The sequence below is a fragment of the Protomyctophum parallelum genome, assembly GCF_964188405.1.
Source record: "Protomyctophum parallelum genome assembly, chromosome: 1".
Taxonomy (NCBI): domain Eukaryota; kingdom Metazoa; phylum Chordata; class Actinopteri; order Myctophiformes; family Myctophidae; genus Protomyctophum; species Protomyctophum parallelum.
Genome location: NC_139697.1, coordinates 59,020,918 through 59,042,134, shown reverse-complemented (window position 1 = coordinate 59,042,134; position 21,217 = coordinate 59,020,918). Strand labels below are relative to the sequence as shown.

Below are 21,217 nucleotides of genomic sequence, written 5' to 3'. Positions count from 1 at the left end.
AAGGGCCATTCATTTCACACTGAGCAGTATAGAACTGTCACGCCCCACTCCTCTGCCTTTGTATTTGAGCCGTGACTATGGCTCCAAGCCCTGAACTCTTATTATGGCGTGACCATTTATGACTTGACCATGTGTTTAGTTCATGTTATGTAATGCCTTGAATGTAATGCCTTGAATGTTAAGAAAGGAAGCACTTGTCATGTGGGTTGCCTTTGAACACGTATGACAGTCCTTTACTAGGTTTTGGACTTATTCTGTATGTTCTGTATTTTGCCTTGTGGACCGGTGTTTGGTTTTGGTTATCTGTTTACTCTGTTGCGTTTTTGGTTGTCTTATTTTGTAGCATTGTTCTGTGCTTTCCTGCCTCCTCTTGTTGGTGTTTCCTGTTCTGTCCTACCTACCTGATTATTGTATCCTAGTCACCTGTGTTCTGTTTGCCTGTTAGCCTATCCTGTGTTTGATTGTATTTGTTCTTCACCTGTGTCCTGTTACCCCTGTCTATTTAAGCCCTTTGTTTGCAGTGTGTCCTTGTTGCTACTCTGCATGGTTGCCTGCTTTTGGCTCCTACTCCGTAACTCATTCCTGACATATAACTATACCTGTAAATGCAGCCAGCCTGCTGTGTTGTTGAGCAGCCTGCACCACTCAGTTCACACAGGTGTAATTATGGGGAAAAAGTTCCCCATAAATAATTGCCCCATTTTATACTTTGTTGCATGACGGTGTCTTCATAAGTAGCTGAAATAGCTGATCTATGATTTCACAAAGTGCCACAACACAGCTTATAGACATTTTTTGCCATTTCAGACAACATTTTCAAAAATGTTCATCAGTGACATGCTCAAAACAGGGACCTCGCTTTGGGTTTTATATATAATCAATGAAAGGTTTTAACAAGAACTTTGAAATGTAATCAATGAAAAGTATTAACAAGTGATTGAATAATAAATAATGATCCATAAACACAGATTCTGTTTTCCATTTCCTGTAAAGTAACATGTCTGGACATACACGTTGTGTGCCCGACAACAGCAATGAAATCATAGTCCAGCATCACCACCAGGCACTGGCACAGCACTGGGGTAGCGTTGCCATGTCGGCTTATTATAAGAAACTTTGGGCTTGCGTTCCTGTAAAGTCTCTTGTAAATATTGGACTCTACCGTGCCTGAGACAAGACAAACCTGGGCCTCTGCTCAGTGGCACCAACCATCCATTTAGACCTACAAATGTCTTCTAAATCCTGACAGTTTTCTGAAAAACCTCATGTTTCTATGTTCTCAACCTTTATCTGTATTTGGCCACCGACCCCCATCTGAAAATATGTCGTTCCAGGCACCCCCAGAAGCAAAGCTTTGAGTTAAAAACGTTCGCTCTGAAAGAATATATATTCCAACTTTGTGACTCATTTTCACGATTTTTCAAAAATAGCAGATCGCATATTTTCAAATAGCCAACGTATAAAGGGTTCCAAGTGGCAATTAAAACTGACGATGCAAGTTAACTATGTGTGATCACACGGGTCTTTTGGGGGCTCGCTTTCCGGCAGCTTGTTTCTCTCGCAGATATCTGGCAACACTGCACTGACTGGGGTGGGCAGTGCAGAGCGCAGCGGGCGTGCTTAGCTTATCGCCATTCCTTCTGCTAACGTCATCTCATATAGCGAGGAGAGAGGCCTGTCGTCTAAGAAAGCGTGAACGCGGTGCGCTCGTGTGTCCCGAGGCCTCCCAGCTCTGCTCCAGGTGGAGTCGTGTTTTGTTATGTAAGAGGGGAGGGAGGCAGCGCACTGAGCAGCTCTGTAAGCTGCGCTGCCGAGTCCCTCTGTGCGTGTGCATGTGTGTGTGTGTGTGTGTGTGTACTTGCAGGAGTGGAAAGTAACTACGTTTATTTACTTTAAGTACTGTACCTAAGTACAATTTTGGGGTATTTGTACTTTACTTGAGTATTTTTAATTTCCAATACTTTTACTTCTACTCCACTATACATCTCAGAGGCAAATGTTGTACTTTTACTCCACTACATTTATTTGAAAACTTTGGTTACTAGTTACTTTGCAGATTTTGATTATTATAATAAAAAAACATACATTGCCCCACTTCAAACTATATGCATTTCAGCATTTTGAAAATATGTTTAAACAATTGAAAACTTTAAACGGGACAATCTGCATAGTGAGTACTTTCTATTTTTGGTACATTTTAAGTACATTTTGAAGCCAAAACCTTTGTACTTTTACTTAAGTACATTTTTAATTCCAGGCATTTTCTTTTAACAAAGTAGTTCTACATTGCAGTATTGATACTTCTCGGAATAGAGTCGCTGCTTCTTCAACTGGAAAAAGCATAGGTGGTTCGGGCATCTGGCTAGGATGCCTTGGCGTCTGCCTAGGGAGGTCCTCGAGGCACGTCCCACTGGGAGGAGACCCCGGGGCAGCCCAAGGCGCAGTTGGAAGAATCACTGACTCACTGGCCTTGGAGCGTCTCGGGATCCCCCAGGAGGGGATCACTAAAGTCACTAATGTTGCTCTGAAGAGGGAAGTCTTGGGCTCTCTGGTGGAGCTGTTGCCCCCGAGACCCAACTACGGATAAGCGGTTGAAGATGGATGGATGAATACTTTTTGCACCACTGTGTACTTGCATTACTATATTTGTGAGGTCGGACCCACAAGTATTCTAGTACCGGTATATAGTAGAATTTGAGGAATGGACAACATTGCGAGGTTATCAAAAGAGAAATGTTTAGTGTTAGTTAGGCTTACAACTAAGAAAAGATTTGAGTGGTTAGGTTAGGGTTAGACTTGGAGTCATGCCTTATTTACACCAAGTTGCATGTCATCCCCACCGAAATAAGATGATCTAATGGTGCTCTGCTGTTTCCCCCGCATGTTTTTGTTTACGGTAAATGGCATTGATAAAATCATCCGCCCCTAAAATTGTAGATGCCCTCGCAAGTATAGTCGTACAAATGTATGTGTGTGGGTAAGCGGGAGAGCAGAGGGGGCGATGAAGCCCTCTCACAATGCCCCCTTTTCACAGATGGGCCGTCCACACAGCACTCTGCCTACCTCCTGGCCCCTCCCTCCTCCTTTACCGGATCCCTCTGTCTAGTGCAAAGGGTGGTGGTGATGCGGGGAGGGAGGGAGGGGTGGCTGGGCACTCCACCACTAATGTTTTCTTTAGGAACAGGCTGCTGCTTGTTTGACGTCCAATGAAAACAACAAGAGCCGCTTGCAGTTTGAACAAATTGTCCAGTGTAGTCCAGAGGAGCAGAGGGGCGGATGGGACGGACGGAGGGAGGAGAGAAGGGGCGACGGCGGGCAGAGTCAGGCATGGCTGTCATGACTGGCATGCGTGGGCCAGGCCAGGGGCTCCCAAAGCATTTCTTTTAAGTATGTTTGTCCATTGGGACCACATGCCCTTCCGGTTATGTAATAGCCTTTGTCAGAGTACTGAGTACAGTACCTATTATTAAAGTATGATGTCATATTGATGGCAATCTGGGAAGTACCCATCGGCACCGGGACTCAGTGCCTCCCTGCTTGGCACTCACTCAGCATCAAGGGTTGGATAGGGGTTAGATCCCTGCGACAGACTAGCGCCATGGCCAGCTTGTACATCAAGCTGCCTCACGATACAGAAACACTTCTTGAGGGCGGCAGGGGGTGTTTGTTATCATGCTCTTTCTCTGTTCATAGCCAGTGTTGGGTATATTACTTTATATTTTTAATATATTACTTATTAATTATTACCTTAATTCTAAAGTAATATATTATATTACATATTACTGTCTGAGCAAGAGTAATATATTAATATTACTCTTACAGTTACATATTACTTTTTTTTTAAATGCTCAAATTGAACAATTAAATATTTTGTATTATATATTGGACAGAATGGACACAGATGTGCATTGTGCAGGCAGATGAATTATAAGATTTTTAATTACATTCATTAATTAATTTTAATTCTTTGTACTTTTTCATATGACACACAATAGACTGTATACCTTCTAGCCTATAATGACATCACAAGACACAAACCACTTTCTATGTCTTTTATTAAAGTCCACATACAGAACAGGGACTGCCTAGAGTTCTCATCGGGCCTGAAAATGAAGGCCCGGACCTACCCTATACCCTAACTCAGGAAAAAGATAAATGCCACTATATGGCCGCGGCGCCTTGCGCCGTGGTTCAAATGTTATTGAAGGGACGGACTAATGTGAACGGACTAATCGCCGAAATAAAGGATTTATGTAACTCACGTTCCATTTCCAACATTCTAATGGTTTCCAGAGATTTCCAGGGGTGAGTAAACATCTTTGAATCAAAGTAGCAGCGATCCTCTGAAGTGACGCAGCATGTCCAATACTGTCCTCGTTAACAAAGTGCAACTTTTTCATCACCAATCACCGTTGGCTAACGTTGTGCAACAGTCCAGAACAGAGCTATACAATATTATGACAACTGTCAACTTGGCTATAATCTACTAGGCTACTGTAGGCCTACATTAATCATTGCCTCTCAAACCCACATACCACGCGTAATGTGCGTTGCCTAACCAAAATAACAGACATACAAACTATCAACATGCTGCTCGATTGCGTGTCGACAGCTTGCAGATCTGTTCTTTTGGGCACACATGAGGCGCGCTGCGCTGCGATTTGGTAAATTAAATTGCTGTCGGCTACAGCGCTACGATTTGGAAACCAAATAGCTGTAGCCTACAGTGCACTGTAACATTGCTTGGTCAACTATATTACGTGTATGCAGTGATGCATTAACATTAGCGCTTTCATAGTTATATGGAGCATTTACCGTGGTGACGTTGATTAGGTAATTTAGGTTATTCACCCAACTGGGTTCAACGAGACAGCAGTGTCTCGTTAAGCCCCGACGCTTCCAAAACGAGCTATTGCAGATGAATCGATGGGCGTATAGAACATTTAAGCTTATGGCAAGTTAACTTAAGTTATATACTCTGATGCTGAGCACTAAGCAATTCATTTGGTTCGCAAACCAGAGGCCAGACAGCGGTAGCAAGTTCAACAACCACCGTTCTAATCTGTCACTTCTGCTGCTGTCTCCTGCCTACAGGTGACTGTATAGTGTCTGACGCTGTGGCTATAATGCGCTTTTTTTGGTGGATGGATTCTAAGTTTGTAACGCGGAAATAACGCGTCAACGGCGAATAATTTTTCATTACATATTACACATTTTCTCTTCAGTAATATATTATATTACACCTTACCGCATTTCGGTAATATATTACGTAATATATTACGTTACATAACGTCCGTTACCCAAAACTGTTCATAGCTTAGTAGAGAATGGATTGATTGTAGCCCCTCCTATATTCAGCTATTAGTGTAGATTTCCATCTTACACAAACATTACATTCCCATTGACAATGGAGAATTTACATTATGTAGACGAGCAAATCCGTATCTCGTCCTACACAAAAATTTAATTCCCATTGACAATGAATGGAGAATTGACATATGTGTCTGAACAAATAGACATGTTACGTCATGATGACGTACGATGATAAGAGCGCCCCTCACTTCACACGGGGGTGATTTTGTTGAAGAAAGTTTTTGGCACTAAAATAAAAACTCTACCAATTCAGACCATGCTTGGTTGACCTTAAAGGTTTTATGACATTCATTTTCATTTATTTTTATTTTTTATTTTAGGTTTTATGACCTCAATTACACCCAAAAAACCTGAACTTTGAACATTCAGTGGATTTTCTGTGGTCTGAAGTTTTCTTTGGGGTTTTTTGGGCCTTTTGAGCTACAATGAAAACAGGCAACACAGTGAAACAGTGACATCTGCTGGCAAATCCCATTGACATGGGATTTGCAATAAGTGATGTCACTTACTGCCGGCAAATCAGAGCACCTGTTTGAGCCAGAAAACCCCAGATCACAGAAAATCTACTGAATGTTAAAAGTTCATGTTTTTTGGGTGCAATTGAGATTAGAAAACCTAAAAAAAACAAGAACAATTCCAAAACCTTTTTTTCAATGTCACAATCCCTTTAAGAACAACACGGTCATTTGAACAGGTTAGATAGGGTTCAAAGTTCATGGAGCATTGCTACATAAGGTGGAAACTATTGGACACTGATGGCCTTGTAGATAAACAGCAATGTTTATTACACCTGTTTGCCAGAGAAGACCAACCCACTACTGTACAGGACATACTCCATACCACCATACTGTACAGGACAATGCTGAGTAGTAGTACATCTGAGGGCAGAATGACAGACTGTCTCTTTGGGCTTAAGAGAGTAAGAGCAGCATTTATATAAAACAATTACTTCCCCTTAATCCAAAACTGATAGGGAAACAGCTTCAATCTTTCTCCTACTAAAGCAGACCACAGGATGTAGCTTTGCATATTAACATACTCTACCATACAGCGGTCAACATACAAAATGTATTCACTAAATAAGTTACATAGCGTAGTACCAGTTTAAGGACCAGTTTAAGATTAACAAGATTTTCCTGTAGACTAGCGCATTAAAGGAAAGTTGCAGACTCACGATGGCTATTTTCTACACAAGCGATACAATACACACACAATACACAATCTAGGGTGGCAGTGGCTAGAGTGGGTAGAGAGGCTGTCTGATAATCAGAAGGTCGCCCCACCCACTCCTAACTGTTCCCTCCGTGGGCTCAACATGTCCATGTCAGCAACCATCAGCTGGGTGAAGCTGCAAGGGAATTTCCCCTGCAGGATCAATAGGTCTACCTTTACACTATAGTGTCATCATCAGCATTTAACCCATTCTGACCTGAGATCAGATTCATACGAGGTTTCCACTGGACACACATTGGTCTGATTAACCCATTCTGACCTGAGATCAGATTCTAAAAATGTCAGTCGTTCTTCGATTTTTCAAAGAAATAGCAGACCTACAAGCTCGTATCGCGCCACTCGGTGGCGCGATATGAGCTTGTAGATCTGCTATTTTTAAATAGCTAAAGCATAACGTAATGCTAACACCAAAATGTGTTCCCGTATTATAGAATGGGTAGCCTCGATAGCCAGGCTTTCATTTCGTCTGCGCGAAAGATGAAAGCCTGGAAAAAGCCGTGGGCTGAACAAGTCTAAAAGTGGGAGTCAACCCTTCCGGGTGGGCGTCGCTCTAAATGATGTGACGTAGCGCTGCACTAGGGGGGAGAGGAGGGGCCGGGGGTGACGGACAGATCGATGAGATCCAATCAGGGTGCGCGCATTTCTGAGGCGCGACCCGCCCCTCTAGACGAGAAATGTCTCGCTCTGGGTCAGGCTATAGAATGGGTTAAGATGGACTTGACAGCCACTCGATAAAGTGACAGTACCATTCATATTGCAATCATGAATGGTACTGCAATCAGAACTGCACACACTCCTTAATCTTCCGCCGTAGTCTGAAAACCCACCTCTTCAGACCCGTAGCACTTGCCCCAGCCTCAAACGACCTTACAGGCGTAAGCAAAGGTTCAACTTATGTAACTTACGTAGATAGCATTTGATGTAGACATAGCACTCTATAGTGTATACGCATAGTTTCATTATATAGATATTCCACTGTTCACGGTTCTTAGCTTTTCCATCCCCATCCGTCCTTCCTCTTCGATATCTCCCTTTTGACTGATACCTGTCTATTTGAACTCAAAACGGGCCTACCCCCAAAGTTATTAGTGCAGCCACGCCCGGGCAGCCGGCGAAAACTAGAGTTCTAAACAGGCCAGAAAATGAAGGCCCGGCCCTACCTGGGCCCTCATCAAACCCTATACACTCAAGACACTGCCCCCCTTGCCACCCTTGAGATCTCCATATATGGAGCTGACCTGTTCTGACATTCCATGTTGATCTGACCTCATCAAACCCTGTACACTCAAGACACGCTCCATACTGTATATGGATAGTACAGAATTAATTTCATATGTTGATCTGACCCCCCCATGCCAAAGCACCAGCGTTCACCCAGCAGTCTGCTGTCACCCAGGCGGATGCATGCACCTTGCACTTTAGGGCGAGGTCGCATCTCGCCCTCTGGCGTCTTACAGGTTATTACTATTTGATTGTAATCTTAGCTAGCGTGCAGCTAAGGTAAATGATTTAATTACCCGTTTGCATCCCTGTCATTTATAAATACCAGAGCGGTGACCCGTGGGGCCTCTACAGAGGTGCCCGTTGGGCACTGGCCTACTTGGAATGATGCAAGTTGGAAATGCATGCCCCACCCAGATATTATGTCATTGTCTCCACCAGGCCGAAGGCATGGGGGGAGAGTATGTTTTGCACTCCGTCCGTCCGTCCGTGTGTCCGTCCGTGTGTGTGTCTGTGAGCAGCTAATCTCGGACACCGTTAACCCGGTCGATGCCAAATTTTGTACACACACTCCCTGGATGCCAACGATGAACCTCTGCCCCAAACTTTCCAGAACGGCCTGTTATAGCGCCACCAGGAGGCCGCTTTGTGCAAAACAAGCTTTTGCACAGTACACCTACAGATTTTGTCCAAGCATCGCGCAAATTGGTACACAGTCTCTCTAGTTTACTTTTGTTGCCCTTTTATCCAACCACCAGATGAAGGCAAGCTGCAATGTCCTACATTCCTATCCTGGTGGAGACCTGTGCCCACACAGTCTCTCTAGAGCCATTCAACGAAACCGGTCTTTCAGATTTCTCAGACTCCATCCTGATTGGTTAAGATTGGCTTCCAAAGTTCACAGGAGTGCTCAGTTTCAAACAAAATGCTGCAAATCATGAACACATCGCGTGATTTCCGTGAAATTGTGCACGCACATTCCCACTAGGCCGAGGACGAAATGCCACATGAACAATTTCAACTCAGCCTCAAGGTGGCGCTATAACTGGCCGAAAAGTGTTTTTACCTCTAACTGCACGGATCTGTGGATAATTTACGTTTGTTGCCCTTTTATCCAACCACCAGATGAAGGCAAGCTGCAATGTCCTACATTCCTATCCTGGTGGAGACCTGTGCCCAGAAGGGCACTTTTTCTAGTTGTTCCTTTTATGCCCATATATGGAGTTATTTGTCAGGCATGCCCAAATATGGAGTCTATGCAGACGTCAGAATGACGTCAGAACAGGCCAGCTCCATATATGGACCCTGGGCAGGGGCCATGTCCAGAGCCGTGCAGAGGACTTTTTTGGGCGGTTCTGGACAACCGTGGGTCCAACCGACTCGACACCGGCCACTGCACCCACTATGGTGGTGTGGAGCACGTGTGTCTAATTTGAAGTTGGTGGGGCGAACGGTTCTCGAGTTACGTGGATTACACACAAGACAGACAGAGACTTGGTGCATTTATAGATATAAGATAGATAGATTTCTTTCTGAACCACACCAAAACCATTGGGTACCGTCGGGTGCGGTTCATGTAGCCATCCTCCAATGTAAGCACATTGCCAGTAGTGGTGCCCAAATCAGGTTTCATGTAAAAATGCAACAACAGCATTTTCTGAATGCCGTGGCTCTTTCTCTTAAACAACTATAGGAATGTCAGGGGGTGGCTAATTCCAGTATTCCCTCGTGACTTCGCCACAATTTTAATTGAGACCAAAGCGTCTCCTCATTTTGGTAGCCAGTCAATGTTAGGAGAACCTTAGTACAGGGGTCTTCACCAGGGTGCCCTGAGGGAGTCCTCAGAGTTACTACAGGAGATTATCTATCTTTGGAGATGTAGAGACCAAACAGAGCCAACGGTCAAGTTGACTATATATTGAGGGTTTAAATAGCCAACTAGCTGAAAATACGCATTAAGCCCAAACCACACCAATTGGTCGAGATGCAACTAAACAGTTTTAGCGTTCATCCCAGCGGTTTGATATGTCCTGTTGCACGTCGGAGCATGTCGACGCAAGTGATTAAATTAGTTCAATAAATCAATTCACATGCATCTACGTGCGTCTCCTCGCAACCGTTTAGTGTCAAGGAGTTGCATGACGACACATTGGTGTTGTTTGGGCTTTAGCGTGAATCCAGCCATCTATGAAATCTATGAAAAAGTTTGCAACACAGTATTATACACAAATGTGTGTGGGGGGGAGGCGTCCCTACTTCATCTCCCTCTCATCTAAAGCCCAAACCACACCAAAGGGTCGGGTTGGGACAAAACAGTTTTTAAGGTAAACCACACCAATGCAAATCATTGAGTTGCATTGGTATGGTCACCCTTAAAAAGCGTTTTGTCCCAACCCGACCCTTTGGTGTGGTTTGGGCTTAAGGGGTCCTTGGAATGGAAAAACATGGAAGACCCCTGCCTTAGTACATTCAAAGGAGCGAGCACCACAGAAGACCCCTGCCTTAGTACATTCAAAGGAGTGAGCACCACAGAAGACCCCTGCCTTAGTACATTCAAAGGAGTGAGCACCACAGAAGACCCCTGCCTTAGTACATTCAAAGGAGCGAGCACCACAGAAGACCCCTGCCTTAGTACATTCAAAGGAGTGAGCACCACAGAAGACCCCTGCCTTAGTACATTCAAAGGAGTGAGCACCACAGAAGACCCCTGCCTTAGTACATTCAAAGGAGTGAGCACCACAGAAGACCCCTGCCTTAGTACATTCAAAGGAGTGAGCACCACAGAAGACCCCTGCCTTAGTACATTCAAAGGAGTGAGCACCACAGAAGACCCCTGCCTTAGTACATTCAAAGGAGTGAGCACCACAGAAGACCCCTGCCTTAGTACATTCAAAGGAGCGAGCAGCTCCTTTCCACAGAAGCGGCAGCCATTAGTGGGTGTAAAAACAGAGTATAAGGTCTCTCACCGTGTCCGTGTCACTGGGCTGGAACAGGAATTCTGGGACCCTTTGGAACATGGGGTTCTTCTGCACAAACAGCTGCTGGTGGAATTCCTGCAACACCTACAACAAGATATGGTGTGTGTGTGTGTGTGTGTGTGTGTGTGTGTGTGTGTGTGTGTGTGTGTGTGTGTGTGTGTGTGTGTAGTGGAGGGAACAGATGAAAATCAGTGAGCATATACACGGTATCACATCAATTATAAAATTGCAACTTGAAAATAATATATATATATATATATTATATATTGATTTTTTAAGGGATAGAAAGTAGGCTGACAGGAAACGGGAGAGAGATGGGGGGATGACATGCGGTAAAGGCCGTGTCGGGTCCGGGAGTCGAACCCGCGGCACACCGCGACTGGATCACCAGTCCGGTGCCCAGACCGTTACGCTACGGCCTGGGCCTATATTCAACACTTTGAAAGGGAATTATAAGGCCATGTGAGAGCCATCATGCTGTTGCCATTAGACCAATAGGAAGTGAACTGGATGGAACATTGTGAAGAGACAAGTAGCAGAGGATGTGGAGAGGTCATTAGGGTACAGTCACGGTCGACCTCCAGAAGTCGTAGGATGGTCGTAGGACGGGCACATGCACAGACAGTTGTGCGTTGGTGGGGGGGGCACTAAGTAAACAAACAAACTAGCGGCGTTGGTGTGCACAGATATAGGGTGCGATTATACAACCACTTTTAACGAGAGGTGAAACAGGAACCATGTGTGTCAACGGTTGGCCGAAATTCGAGCCACGCTGTAGAACAGAGCCTGTGTCCACCCCGCTATACTCCACATAGTCTGGCCTCGGACGAAAACAAAACGCCACTCCAGTTTCAGAAAGGCAAGATGACCACGTGGGGACTTGAAAGACACCCGGGGCGGTTCCCGGGGGCGGAGGTAACCTAGGAGGTGCCGTGGTATACCCGAGCGCTGTTATGTAACTTAAGCCATTTGAACTAATGCAGGTTTGGCCACTGGGGACAAACCAACGGTGGTGGTCATGGATTAGGCGTTTGAAGACTTACCCCGTTGGAACTCTCCAGGAGGTGGCTGAAGGTGTCGTGGACAGCCTGGTAGGCCTCCAGCTCAGTCCGACAGAGGGACGCTAGGTAGTCCTTCACCTGCTCGTAGACCTTACCGTCCAGCACCTTGAGGGCACAGATAGACAGACGCAAACTTGTTTGGTCATTTGCATTATTATAGGTTCAACCTATCGCAATCTCTCCATCAATAGCTGTCACCACCACCCATCCGTCTATACAGTGGCTTCAGGTGGTCGCCAGCTCAACGATGGAGAGTTGGTAACCAAATGGACCCTTATTAGATCTTGGACCCGTTTCATTTTACGCTCTCAAGAGTGAAATACAGCATGGGAATTGTGGACAAAATCGTATCCAGCGACAACAAAATATTCGTTAGTTTTGGATCTGCGAGGTAAAATCGTCAAATGGTGGTCCGTAGGCGCAAAGAATGCAGAGTAAATAACGGACCTTGAAATGAAAAGGGTCGAAACCCCCTGATCTACTATAAATCCTCACCTTGATGCAGTCTATGAGATCCGTCTCGTAGTAGCGCTGCTGGTGGGCGTTAGCGGCGCATAGCGTGAGCAGGTAGTCGTTCCTGGTGTGGGTGGCTTTGGAGTTGCACTCTGTCCTCTTGGCCTTCAGCTACAACACAGAATCAGTAGTAGCTAAGTACATTTACGGTACCTAAGTACTGTACTTACCGGTAAGTACAGTGTTGAGGAATTTGTACTATACTCAATAGTTCTACTCTGTTGCATCTCGGATCCAAATATTGTATTGTAAGTTACCTTGTAGATTTAATAATTGAAAATAGCCGACCTACAAGCTCCCAATGTGTCGCGATGTGACACATTGTGAGCTTGTAGATCGGCTATTATCAAAAGCTTTTTATACATTTGACAACTTGAAATGAGACATTCTGCATGAAGAGTACTTTCTACTTTTTGGTACTTTAAGTACATTTTGATACCAATACTTTTGTACTTTTACTCTACATTTTGAATACCGGACATTTACTTGTAATAGAGCACTTGTACATAGCAGTATCAATACTTTTACTTAAGTAAAACATTTGAGTACTTTTCCCACCACTACGGAGAATGCACCACTGCAGTCTGGGCCACTATAAATATCACCCTGCCCAAGGTAGGGATTTAAATATAATATGGCTATACTTACTTTTACACTCGCTCTCTGCAGACTGGATCGAGACTGGAATAGACTCAGCTTGGACCTGCGCAGAGGGCCAGACGGGGTGCAAATCAGAGACTTGGAAACTTGCCAGAGATAGGCGATCCAACACAGTGAACTTCATTGCGCTACCAAGTCTACCAAAAATAGTCAACGGAGAAAAGATAGATTTACAAACATGTCCATGACCTCCTAGCGGCACAATGGTGTTTAGCTATCACTGACTCGATAATTATGCAATTATGTTTTAACCTTGGAGACAATTTTACAAATCTAAAAGAAATGTACAGGAAAGTGGTCTATTCTCATTGCATGATATATATCGCTGATGCTATGAATAGACCAACAAGTGGTGGTATGGTCCTTTAATGTTATGGTCAGATCAGACCTAGGCCTCACTCACACCTTTCGATCTAGCATACAACATTGATGCATGCTAGATGTAAGCAAGATGTAAGTGTCATGGCCGCCCCAATGCATTTCCAATGGAAGTCACATGGTTTGATACAACATTTTGGACTACAAGCTGTTGTATGGCTTTCGGCTGTGTTTCGACTGCCCCCCCCTCCCCCTCACACAACACAAATGTTGTGTCAAACCATGTGACTCCCATTGGAAATGCATTGGGGCAAGATGTATCACACCCTTTGTATACAACAAGCATACATCAGTCTGTTGCGAAGGTGTGAGTGAGGCCTTAATGAGTGCCTGACAGCTTCATGGCACCAATACCAATACCAATACCATACCAATATGACACCAATACCAATACCATACCAATATGGCATACCATGTTGCTGGAATAACAACGTCTTGCACAGGGAATATAATAGGTTGCTATCAAATGGCCTTGCACAGCTCAAGTGCTGCGTGAGGGCAACCTGTCAAGAAACCAGTGTTCCTTTTGACAGCAAATGTTGTCATCATATTTTAGTCATCTTAAAAGTTTTGGTTTCAGTCTAGTTTTAGTCGACTAAATCTACAGTTGATTTTGACGACAAAAATATATTTTGGCAGGCCTTTTAATGGCTGATTTTACACTGCATGCTGATTGCTGAAAATGGCCAATCTACAAGCTAACAACGTGTTGCGCTGCGACGTGTTGTGAGCTTGTCGATCTGCTATTTTCAGATCAGCGCAACACCTGAGCGCAACCAAACATGAAATGACTGTCTTTTAGTTATAGTCTTTTAGATCTCTTCCCCACTATTCCCTTCCTAACGTTTTAGTCTAGTTTTTATTTGTTTAGTTTTAGTCCTCATCGCTTAGTTTCTATTTAGTTTTCAGCAGTAAAAAAAAGGCAGATTAGTTTTATTCGACCAAAGCGAACAGTGGGAGTGCTCATACTTTGCCTCCAACTCGGCCTTCTCTCGTATGGTCTGGGCCATGGTCTCCGTCTCCTGGTACTTCTTCCTGTTCTTGCTCAGTTCCTTAACAGACTCTTGCAGCTCCGCCTGGACCACCGTCAGCTGATCAATGCACTGCAGGCGACAATGATGGAAAGACATTACACATACGCACAGAGGTGGGGAGAAAAGTACTTCATTGTTTTACTTAAGTAAAAGGATCAATACTGCAATAAGAAATACTTTTGCAGAATGTCTCATTTCAAGTTTTCAAATGTATACAAATATTTAGAAAATAGCAGGGCTATTTTCAAATGGCCGAAATAGGTTTTTATGGATGTTTTATAATAATAATCAAAATCTACAAAATAATTAGTATGTAAAGTTTTCAAATAAATGTAGTGGAGCAAAAGTAGAAATTTTGGACGTGAAATGTAGTGGAAAAAGGTATTGGAAATTGGAAATATTCAAGTAAAGTTCAAATACCTCAAAATTGTACTTAAGTACAGTACTTACATCTACTTAGTTACTTTCCACCACTGCATATGCAATGGTATTTAACTTTATTACACAGCTTGGTTGAATGTTTGATTCCGATTGGTCAATCGCTGAATTCAGCAGTGTGTTATTTCTTGATAATGACCGCTCTATAACAGACCGCTGTCTAATCAAAGGCTCAGAGCACCTGCGGCTGTATCCAACATGACAGCCATGTAAACAAATACACCATGTCATTTACAGCTAAACATTGCTCTCAAGAATGTTTTTGAACTAATTTGAAGCGAGAAATACACGATGCAGTAAACAGAACTTTATTCCAACACTCACTTCCTTGTTTTCCAAGGCGACTGTGCTGCAGCTGGGCAGACAACCAGCGTGACACTTACTGTCATTACGGTAAGTAAGGAAATACCTCGTTTTGTTGTTACTTTTGGGTCAAGTAGCCGTGTAATAATTGGGATAATGTATGACGTGGTGGTAGTTGTTTAGAAATAATGTCCTTCGGGATGATTAACACCTATGACGCTAAGAAAGAACATTAATCTCAATTAAAACCGGACGTGTATACAATATACACGTCTTTTAGTCCTTTTTAATGATATAAAACTGGATGGCTGTAATCCATTTTTTGACAGCTCCCGTTGCTAGGCAACACTTTGCACAGAGCTCCTGCGCATGCACGCAGCCGTTCACTTCCTCGTTTACAGGCCGACAAATGTTGCTATTATGTCTAAATCTATGGCACTCTCCATGGTTTTGACCAGAACGGCGATGTTCTGTCCTAATTTCTGACTTAACCAAGCATCTTGTTTGGAATATTAACGCTTCTAAAGAGAGAGCAGACTTATTAGCGTGAGGTAGTAATGGGACATTATACCTCCAGGTTTTGGGGGGAAATGGAAAGCAGGGCTTTTCAGTGTTACGTAAAATCTGCCCATCTTTGCTTAGACTTTATTCTGAAGAACTCTGGCAGCATCATAAGTGTTTAAACACCCAGACTTCGTCTCGGTGTTTAAACATCATTATTTCTCAACAACTACCGCCGCGTAACTATAGCACGTCTGCAGTGGTTAGAGAGGTGGTGTCCCTACTGTTCCATTGATATATGTTAACCCTGGTGTCGAGGTAGAACAACGTTCTTTTCTACTCTATTCTTCTCCTTTTTTTTTTAGATGCATATTTTATTTATCACGTGAATATAAAGTATAACGTTGACTAAAGATTATCTTATGTACTGCTACACAGTAACATTATTAGCGTTCATTTAACTGCAATTGTAAACATTTATTGATGATACATAGTTAGTTGTCATATTGCTCTGAAATGTGTTGTGCATAATCAGTTGCACATTGTGCAACACCGAAGATTAAAATGTCAAAACCAATTAAAGACCCATAAAATAAAATAAAGTCCCGAATTGCAGCTTTAAACAAAGGAATCCCCACAGTTGCTATAGATCAGGTAAGATCAGAGTCATTCTATTACGGGATGTCGTCTGACATTAAAGCCACGATGACAGCGCCTTCCAGAGGTAAAGGGGGGGAGAGGGAGGACAAAAGCTACATTGTGGGCACTGAAGGCAGTGGAACGTGGCTGTAAGTAACCAGAGAACACTCCCAACTCAACATTTTCGGGGCAATGCACTTTCAGACCTTAAGACGCAGCGTATGCAACCCTGCCCTGCTGCCCCCAGATGATTCTACATTGCTTTGGGTACGGCTATATGAATGTGCAAACAGTTTGGGTTTGAACTTTATATGCCATATTCATAGCCTATTTAGTTGCGCCCCGGTGTCGTGAAAATAGCCAATTCAACAAGTTCGGCTATTTCCAGTCGGGGTAATTGGGATCCGGAAACGTAGGACAAACGGAGGTACTGGATCCAACATTAAGGAACCAGGAATCGAAATGAAATATTACTACAGGTAGTTCTTCTGACCAGGCAATTGGTTGAAATACCCTATCCAGCCGTGCTGAAATGGGCATGACAGCACACCTAGCCGTTAATAGAAGATTTGAGAACGGATTCATCACATTAGTGCCGACAGTGATTAGACAAGAGTTTGGTCAGAACAGCAGCATTATTGGCTTAGGAATGGAACAAAAAATGGACAGGTATACGCTGACGCTCCTGTATTTTAACATCAGTTATTATGGTGGTACTTGGGGAGCCAGATATTTTCTGAGCTGGTACAATTTTTTTTTTCTTTTTCATTTTAAGGATTATACCATAACTCTGAGATTGTACAAATGGACCCAAATGGTCCATTTGGTTCCATCTGGTTAGCTACCTTCCGTAGCTGCACATCCTTCTGAAGCCGGGCCGTCTTGACGGGGTCGGCGACCTGGGTCTTGTAGTTGTCGCACGCACTGATCCTGGACTGAGTCACCTGGACTGTGCCCTCTAAGTAGGCCTTCCACACGCAATAAATGTTCCTGTTCAAACACAACACGGACGCGCACACACACACACACACACACACACACACACACACACACACACAGAGAGAGAGAGGATTATTTCACACACTGGCCAACAAACAATTTCTTCCTCAGACAGTAGAGTACAGTAGTAAACTAGTGTAGACTGACGTTCTATTTCAATAATGGTCATTCATATAATGGAACCGAGGAAGACAGCCAGGAAGGGGGAAGAGGTGGTAATTAGCTCTATATTTTTATGGCAATCATTGTTACATTGTTAGTGTTTGTTCAGTAACAGAGGTCTCCCTATAGTCTCTCCAGCTCTGTAGTAAACAGAAAATACGGGTCAGGATACCAATGTTATCCAATCAGGGATACAGGATAAACCATTGAAATTGGAAATGATCAAAACTATTCAAATTCAAATTATTTGCGGACAAAATTGAAACTGGAATAATACTATAAAAAGTGAAGCTGATAAAATCTGCTTTTTCTTCTGACTGGATCAAATTGATAATCCCGACCTGAAAATGTATTTTCTGTTCACGCTGGAGAGATGGGGAGACAGACGCCCCTGTTGCTGAACTAACACAATACACCTATGATTTATATCAGAATATAGCATCACAACAAACCTGTCTATTATGATTATTACATCATTCACAGCCCCTTCAATTTAATACTCGAGGCTAGGGACATGAAATATGCCATATCATAAAATAGTCCATAAACAGGTTTTGACATGAAATGCATGTCAACTAGAACAACACGCCATAAAACATTTTTTACCTGTGATCTGCTTGATCCTCTGACTCTGATAGGCTGTCTGGCCATTCCCTTTTTAGATACTGATTGGCCAACTTCTGAAGAGCCTGTGGGGGGGGGGGGGGGGGAGGGGTAAAAAGAGAATCGATGAACTTTGACCTCTGAGGCCATGGCCTATGTCCCGTTGTCTCATCTTCAGAGATAAAACTGCTTAGAAGTCTGTGACCTGGCGTCCATGGCCTATGAACCACAGGACAGCTGGTAAATCACAACACATGGAAACACATGCTACGCTTTCGGTTTGTTCTAGAAAAAGAAGGAAAAGAGACATTAAGGGCCCCTGCAGGGCATTGCAGTTATCATTGCTATTTTCCAAACCAATGCAGAGGCAATTTTCACGCCCAGTGCCCACGTTGTTTGGATACAAATTTATTTTGTGCCCATCTAGCGCCCATGGGCGTGTTGGTCTTTAACACATTCTGACCTGAGATCAGATTCATATGAAGGTTTCCACTGGACACACACTGGTCTGATGAACCCATTCTGACCTGAGATCAGATTCTAAAAATGTCAGTCGTTCTTCGATTTTTCAAAAAATAGCAGACCTACAAGCTCGTATCGCGCCACTCGGTGGCACGATATGAGCTTGTAGATCTGCTATTTTTCAATAGCTAAAGCATAACATGATGCTGACACCAAAATGGGTGCCCTGTTAGAATGGGTTAAATGAGCTGTGGTCCGGGGCATTCTATATAAAACACAGAGAGAATAGATTGTACTTTAGACCAGCTCCAACTTGCACGTAACTAATGGCGCAGATATTTCCTTACTATTTAGACACAGGTCAACAGGTCTATTCAGGGCTACTGACGCACGGAGCACACAGCCGCCCATTACTACGTGGTTTAAACATTAAAAGTCCATAGATTTGGCTGGCCTTTGACGTCATTTTGGAAAGCCATGCATTGGAGGTGCTAGTGCCCCTCAAAAATAGCCTATAACTGAGAATGAGCATGTGATTATTATGTTGATTTGTCAAGATATCACAGATACATCTTGGGGATGAGGAGAAATTAGGCTACAGGATGTACATTCTGACCAGCATTACGGCCACCTGGTCCACCCGTTTCAATGAAAATCCATATTAAGAATTCAGCAAAATAACTCTCATGAGTCATGTTCATCATGGTGGATGACATTTCTTTGCACAGAGCAAGCGTCGAGGAGAAAGGAAGGTAGAGAGAAGGGGAGAGAAAAATAGATACATTCATTTCAATTAGTGGTAGCCTACACTACAATGCTGATATCTTCAAATGAACCAATTTCCTCCTGGTTTTCTTTATCAGTTTCTGCTCGTCATAGAGCATCGGCTCTGACACAAGGACGTGTTGCATTGACTGCAGTGTCTCTGTCATGTTTTAATTAGTGGTTTAAATAAAGGAGAACGTTACATAACTGAGAAAATGAGCTAGTGATTAAATCAAGATATGGACATATGTCAAGATTAAGTCAAGATATGGATATGGACAGCTCAGTGGCCTTGTGGTTAGTGTGTCCGCCCTGAGATTGGGAGGTTGGGGTTCAATTCCCTGGCTGGGTCATACCAAAACGGCAAATGGCTCCCTACTGAACTAAGCATTAAGGTTTGGATCAGGGCTAAGTTCCTGTAACATGCAATCAGGTCCAGGGGGTGTACTTTAATATACATCATGGCTGGGAAATGTATTTACTGCGAGCATGGTCGCAACCGGTTTGAGTAAATTGCCCCGCCGCCCTCCTACTAGTACAAGGGGATAAAGTACAGTGACGGCGACGGAGGGGCGCCGTCTCACGCGAACTTGAGCCACAGGACACCACCAAGCACCAAACTTTAATGTTGCCGTTGCAACGTTCGCTTAACCGACTCAACTCCGTTGGAGTTGCGACCCGATATGGACAGAAGAGTAAATCATGTTCTGGCGAGAGCGTTTGCCCCGAATGCCACTCGAAGTGGCTACTGGCCAATCGCAGCACGTCCTTGCACAAGTGCACCTTCTCTTAAAGGGAGTGGGATAATTAAGACACTTGTCTAAAGAAGACCACTTTTCAAATTTCGTCCTCATACTGCTTGCCATAAGATGCCACCATTTCTCTTTACTCGGAGGCTATAAAACTGGGCCCTAAAACATTGCAATGAGTCAAATCTCTGGCTTTAAAGAGACCGCTCAAATGCATTGGACTCCCTTCAGCAATTTGCAAGACCGGGGCGGGCAGGGGTTCTCAAACGTGTCCATGCCAGGCGCCCCCTACTGTAACTCTTCCATCAAATGACGATAGACACATTAGCAGATCACATGCATCACAACGCATTGTGATCTTATGGGTCTGCTATATACGGTATATATAATAGGCCCCCAGGCACCACCTGATGTCCACCACATAATCTAAATTTGGATGGGATTCAGCACTCAGCTGACTCATTCACCTGTTAGCAAGCGCCTAGTGTACTGGCCAGCTTGCTTGCTGTGTTTTTAAGCTGAGGTAGGCTCATTTTTGGAGGAAAGAAAAAAAGTAATTTATTTTGACCACATTCTCCCCCGGAGATATATATTAGGTTCCTCCTCCCTGCCAGCAGTGAGGTTAGCCTTTGAGGAGCTGAAATAGAAGGGAAGAGTAAACAGAAGGAGAGAAGAAAAAAAAGAGGGGAGAAATATTTCTGGCGTTTTTCAGTGTATACTTTGGTATGTTAAGGAGATATTCTGCCTTTACGAAAATAAAGTGACAGATTGACAGAAAACCTGAGCTAATGCAACTGTGAGGCATACTCAATGCTACTAACCCAACTTGCTATGATGGTCTTATTAGATGAAAGAACCTACATGAAATGATTACAATTTGTTCACTAAATTCACAGTGGACCGTGTACGTCACAAACGCAACACCCAGAGGCACACTGTTGCTCCGATCCACACCAAACTTGGCACAAACACCTCTACAGGGATCTGCCATAAACACAACGGGGTCACTGGTTGCTCCAAGAATGTGCACCAAACCTGCCACAAAAACACTGTCCAGGGGCCTGCCATAAGAATAGCCACACCAGGGGCCATTGCGTGGCCCCCAGGGGCCAATGGCACAACATTACTCCGATCGACACTAAACT

The 21,217-nt window shown here is 43.8% G+C and overlaps 1 protein-coding gene across 1 annotated transcript in view; it reads right to left on the bottom strand.

Moving 5' to 3' along the window:
• LOC310858720 (F-BAR and double SH3 domains protein 2-like) overlaps positions 1-21,217 on the bottom strand; it is a 54,418-nt gene that overhangs the window by 15,744 nt on the left and 17,457 nt on the right. Inside the window, exons 4-10 of the mRNA XM_083764966.1 lie at positions 18,100-18,182; positions 17,178-17,322; positions 14,387-14,520; positions 13,028-13,082; positions 12,362-12,490; positions 11,849-11,971; positions 10,794-10,889 (exon numbers count right to left, since the gene is read on the bottom strand). Coding sequence (XP_083621092.1) covers positions 10,794-10,889; positions 11,849-11,971; positions 12,362-12,490; positions 13,028-13,082; positions 14,387-14,520; positions 17,178-17,322; positions 18,100-18,182 — 765 coding nt within the window. The remainder of the gene's footprint in view (positions 1-10,793; positions 10,890-11,848; positions 11,972-12,361; positions 12,491-13,027; positions 13,083-14,386; positions 14,521-17,177; positions 17,323-18,099; positions 18,183-21,217) is intronic.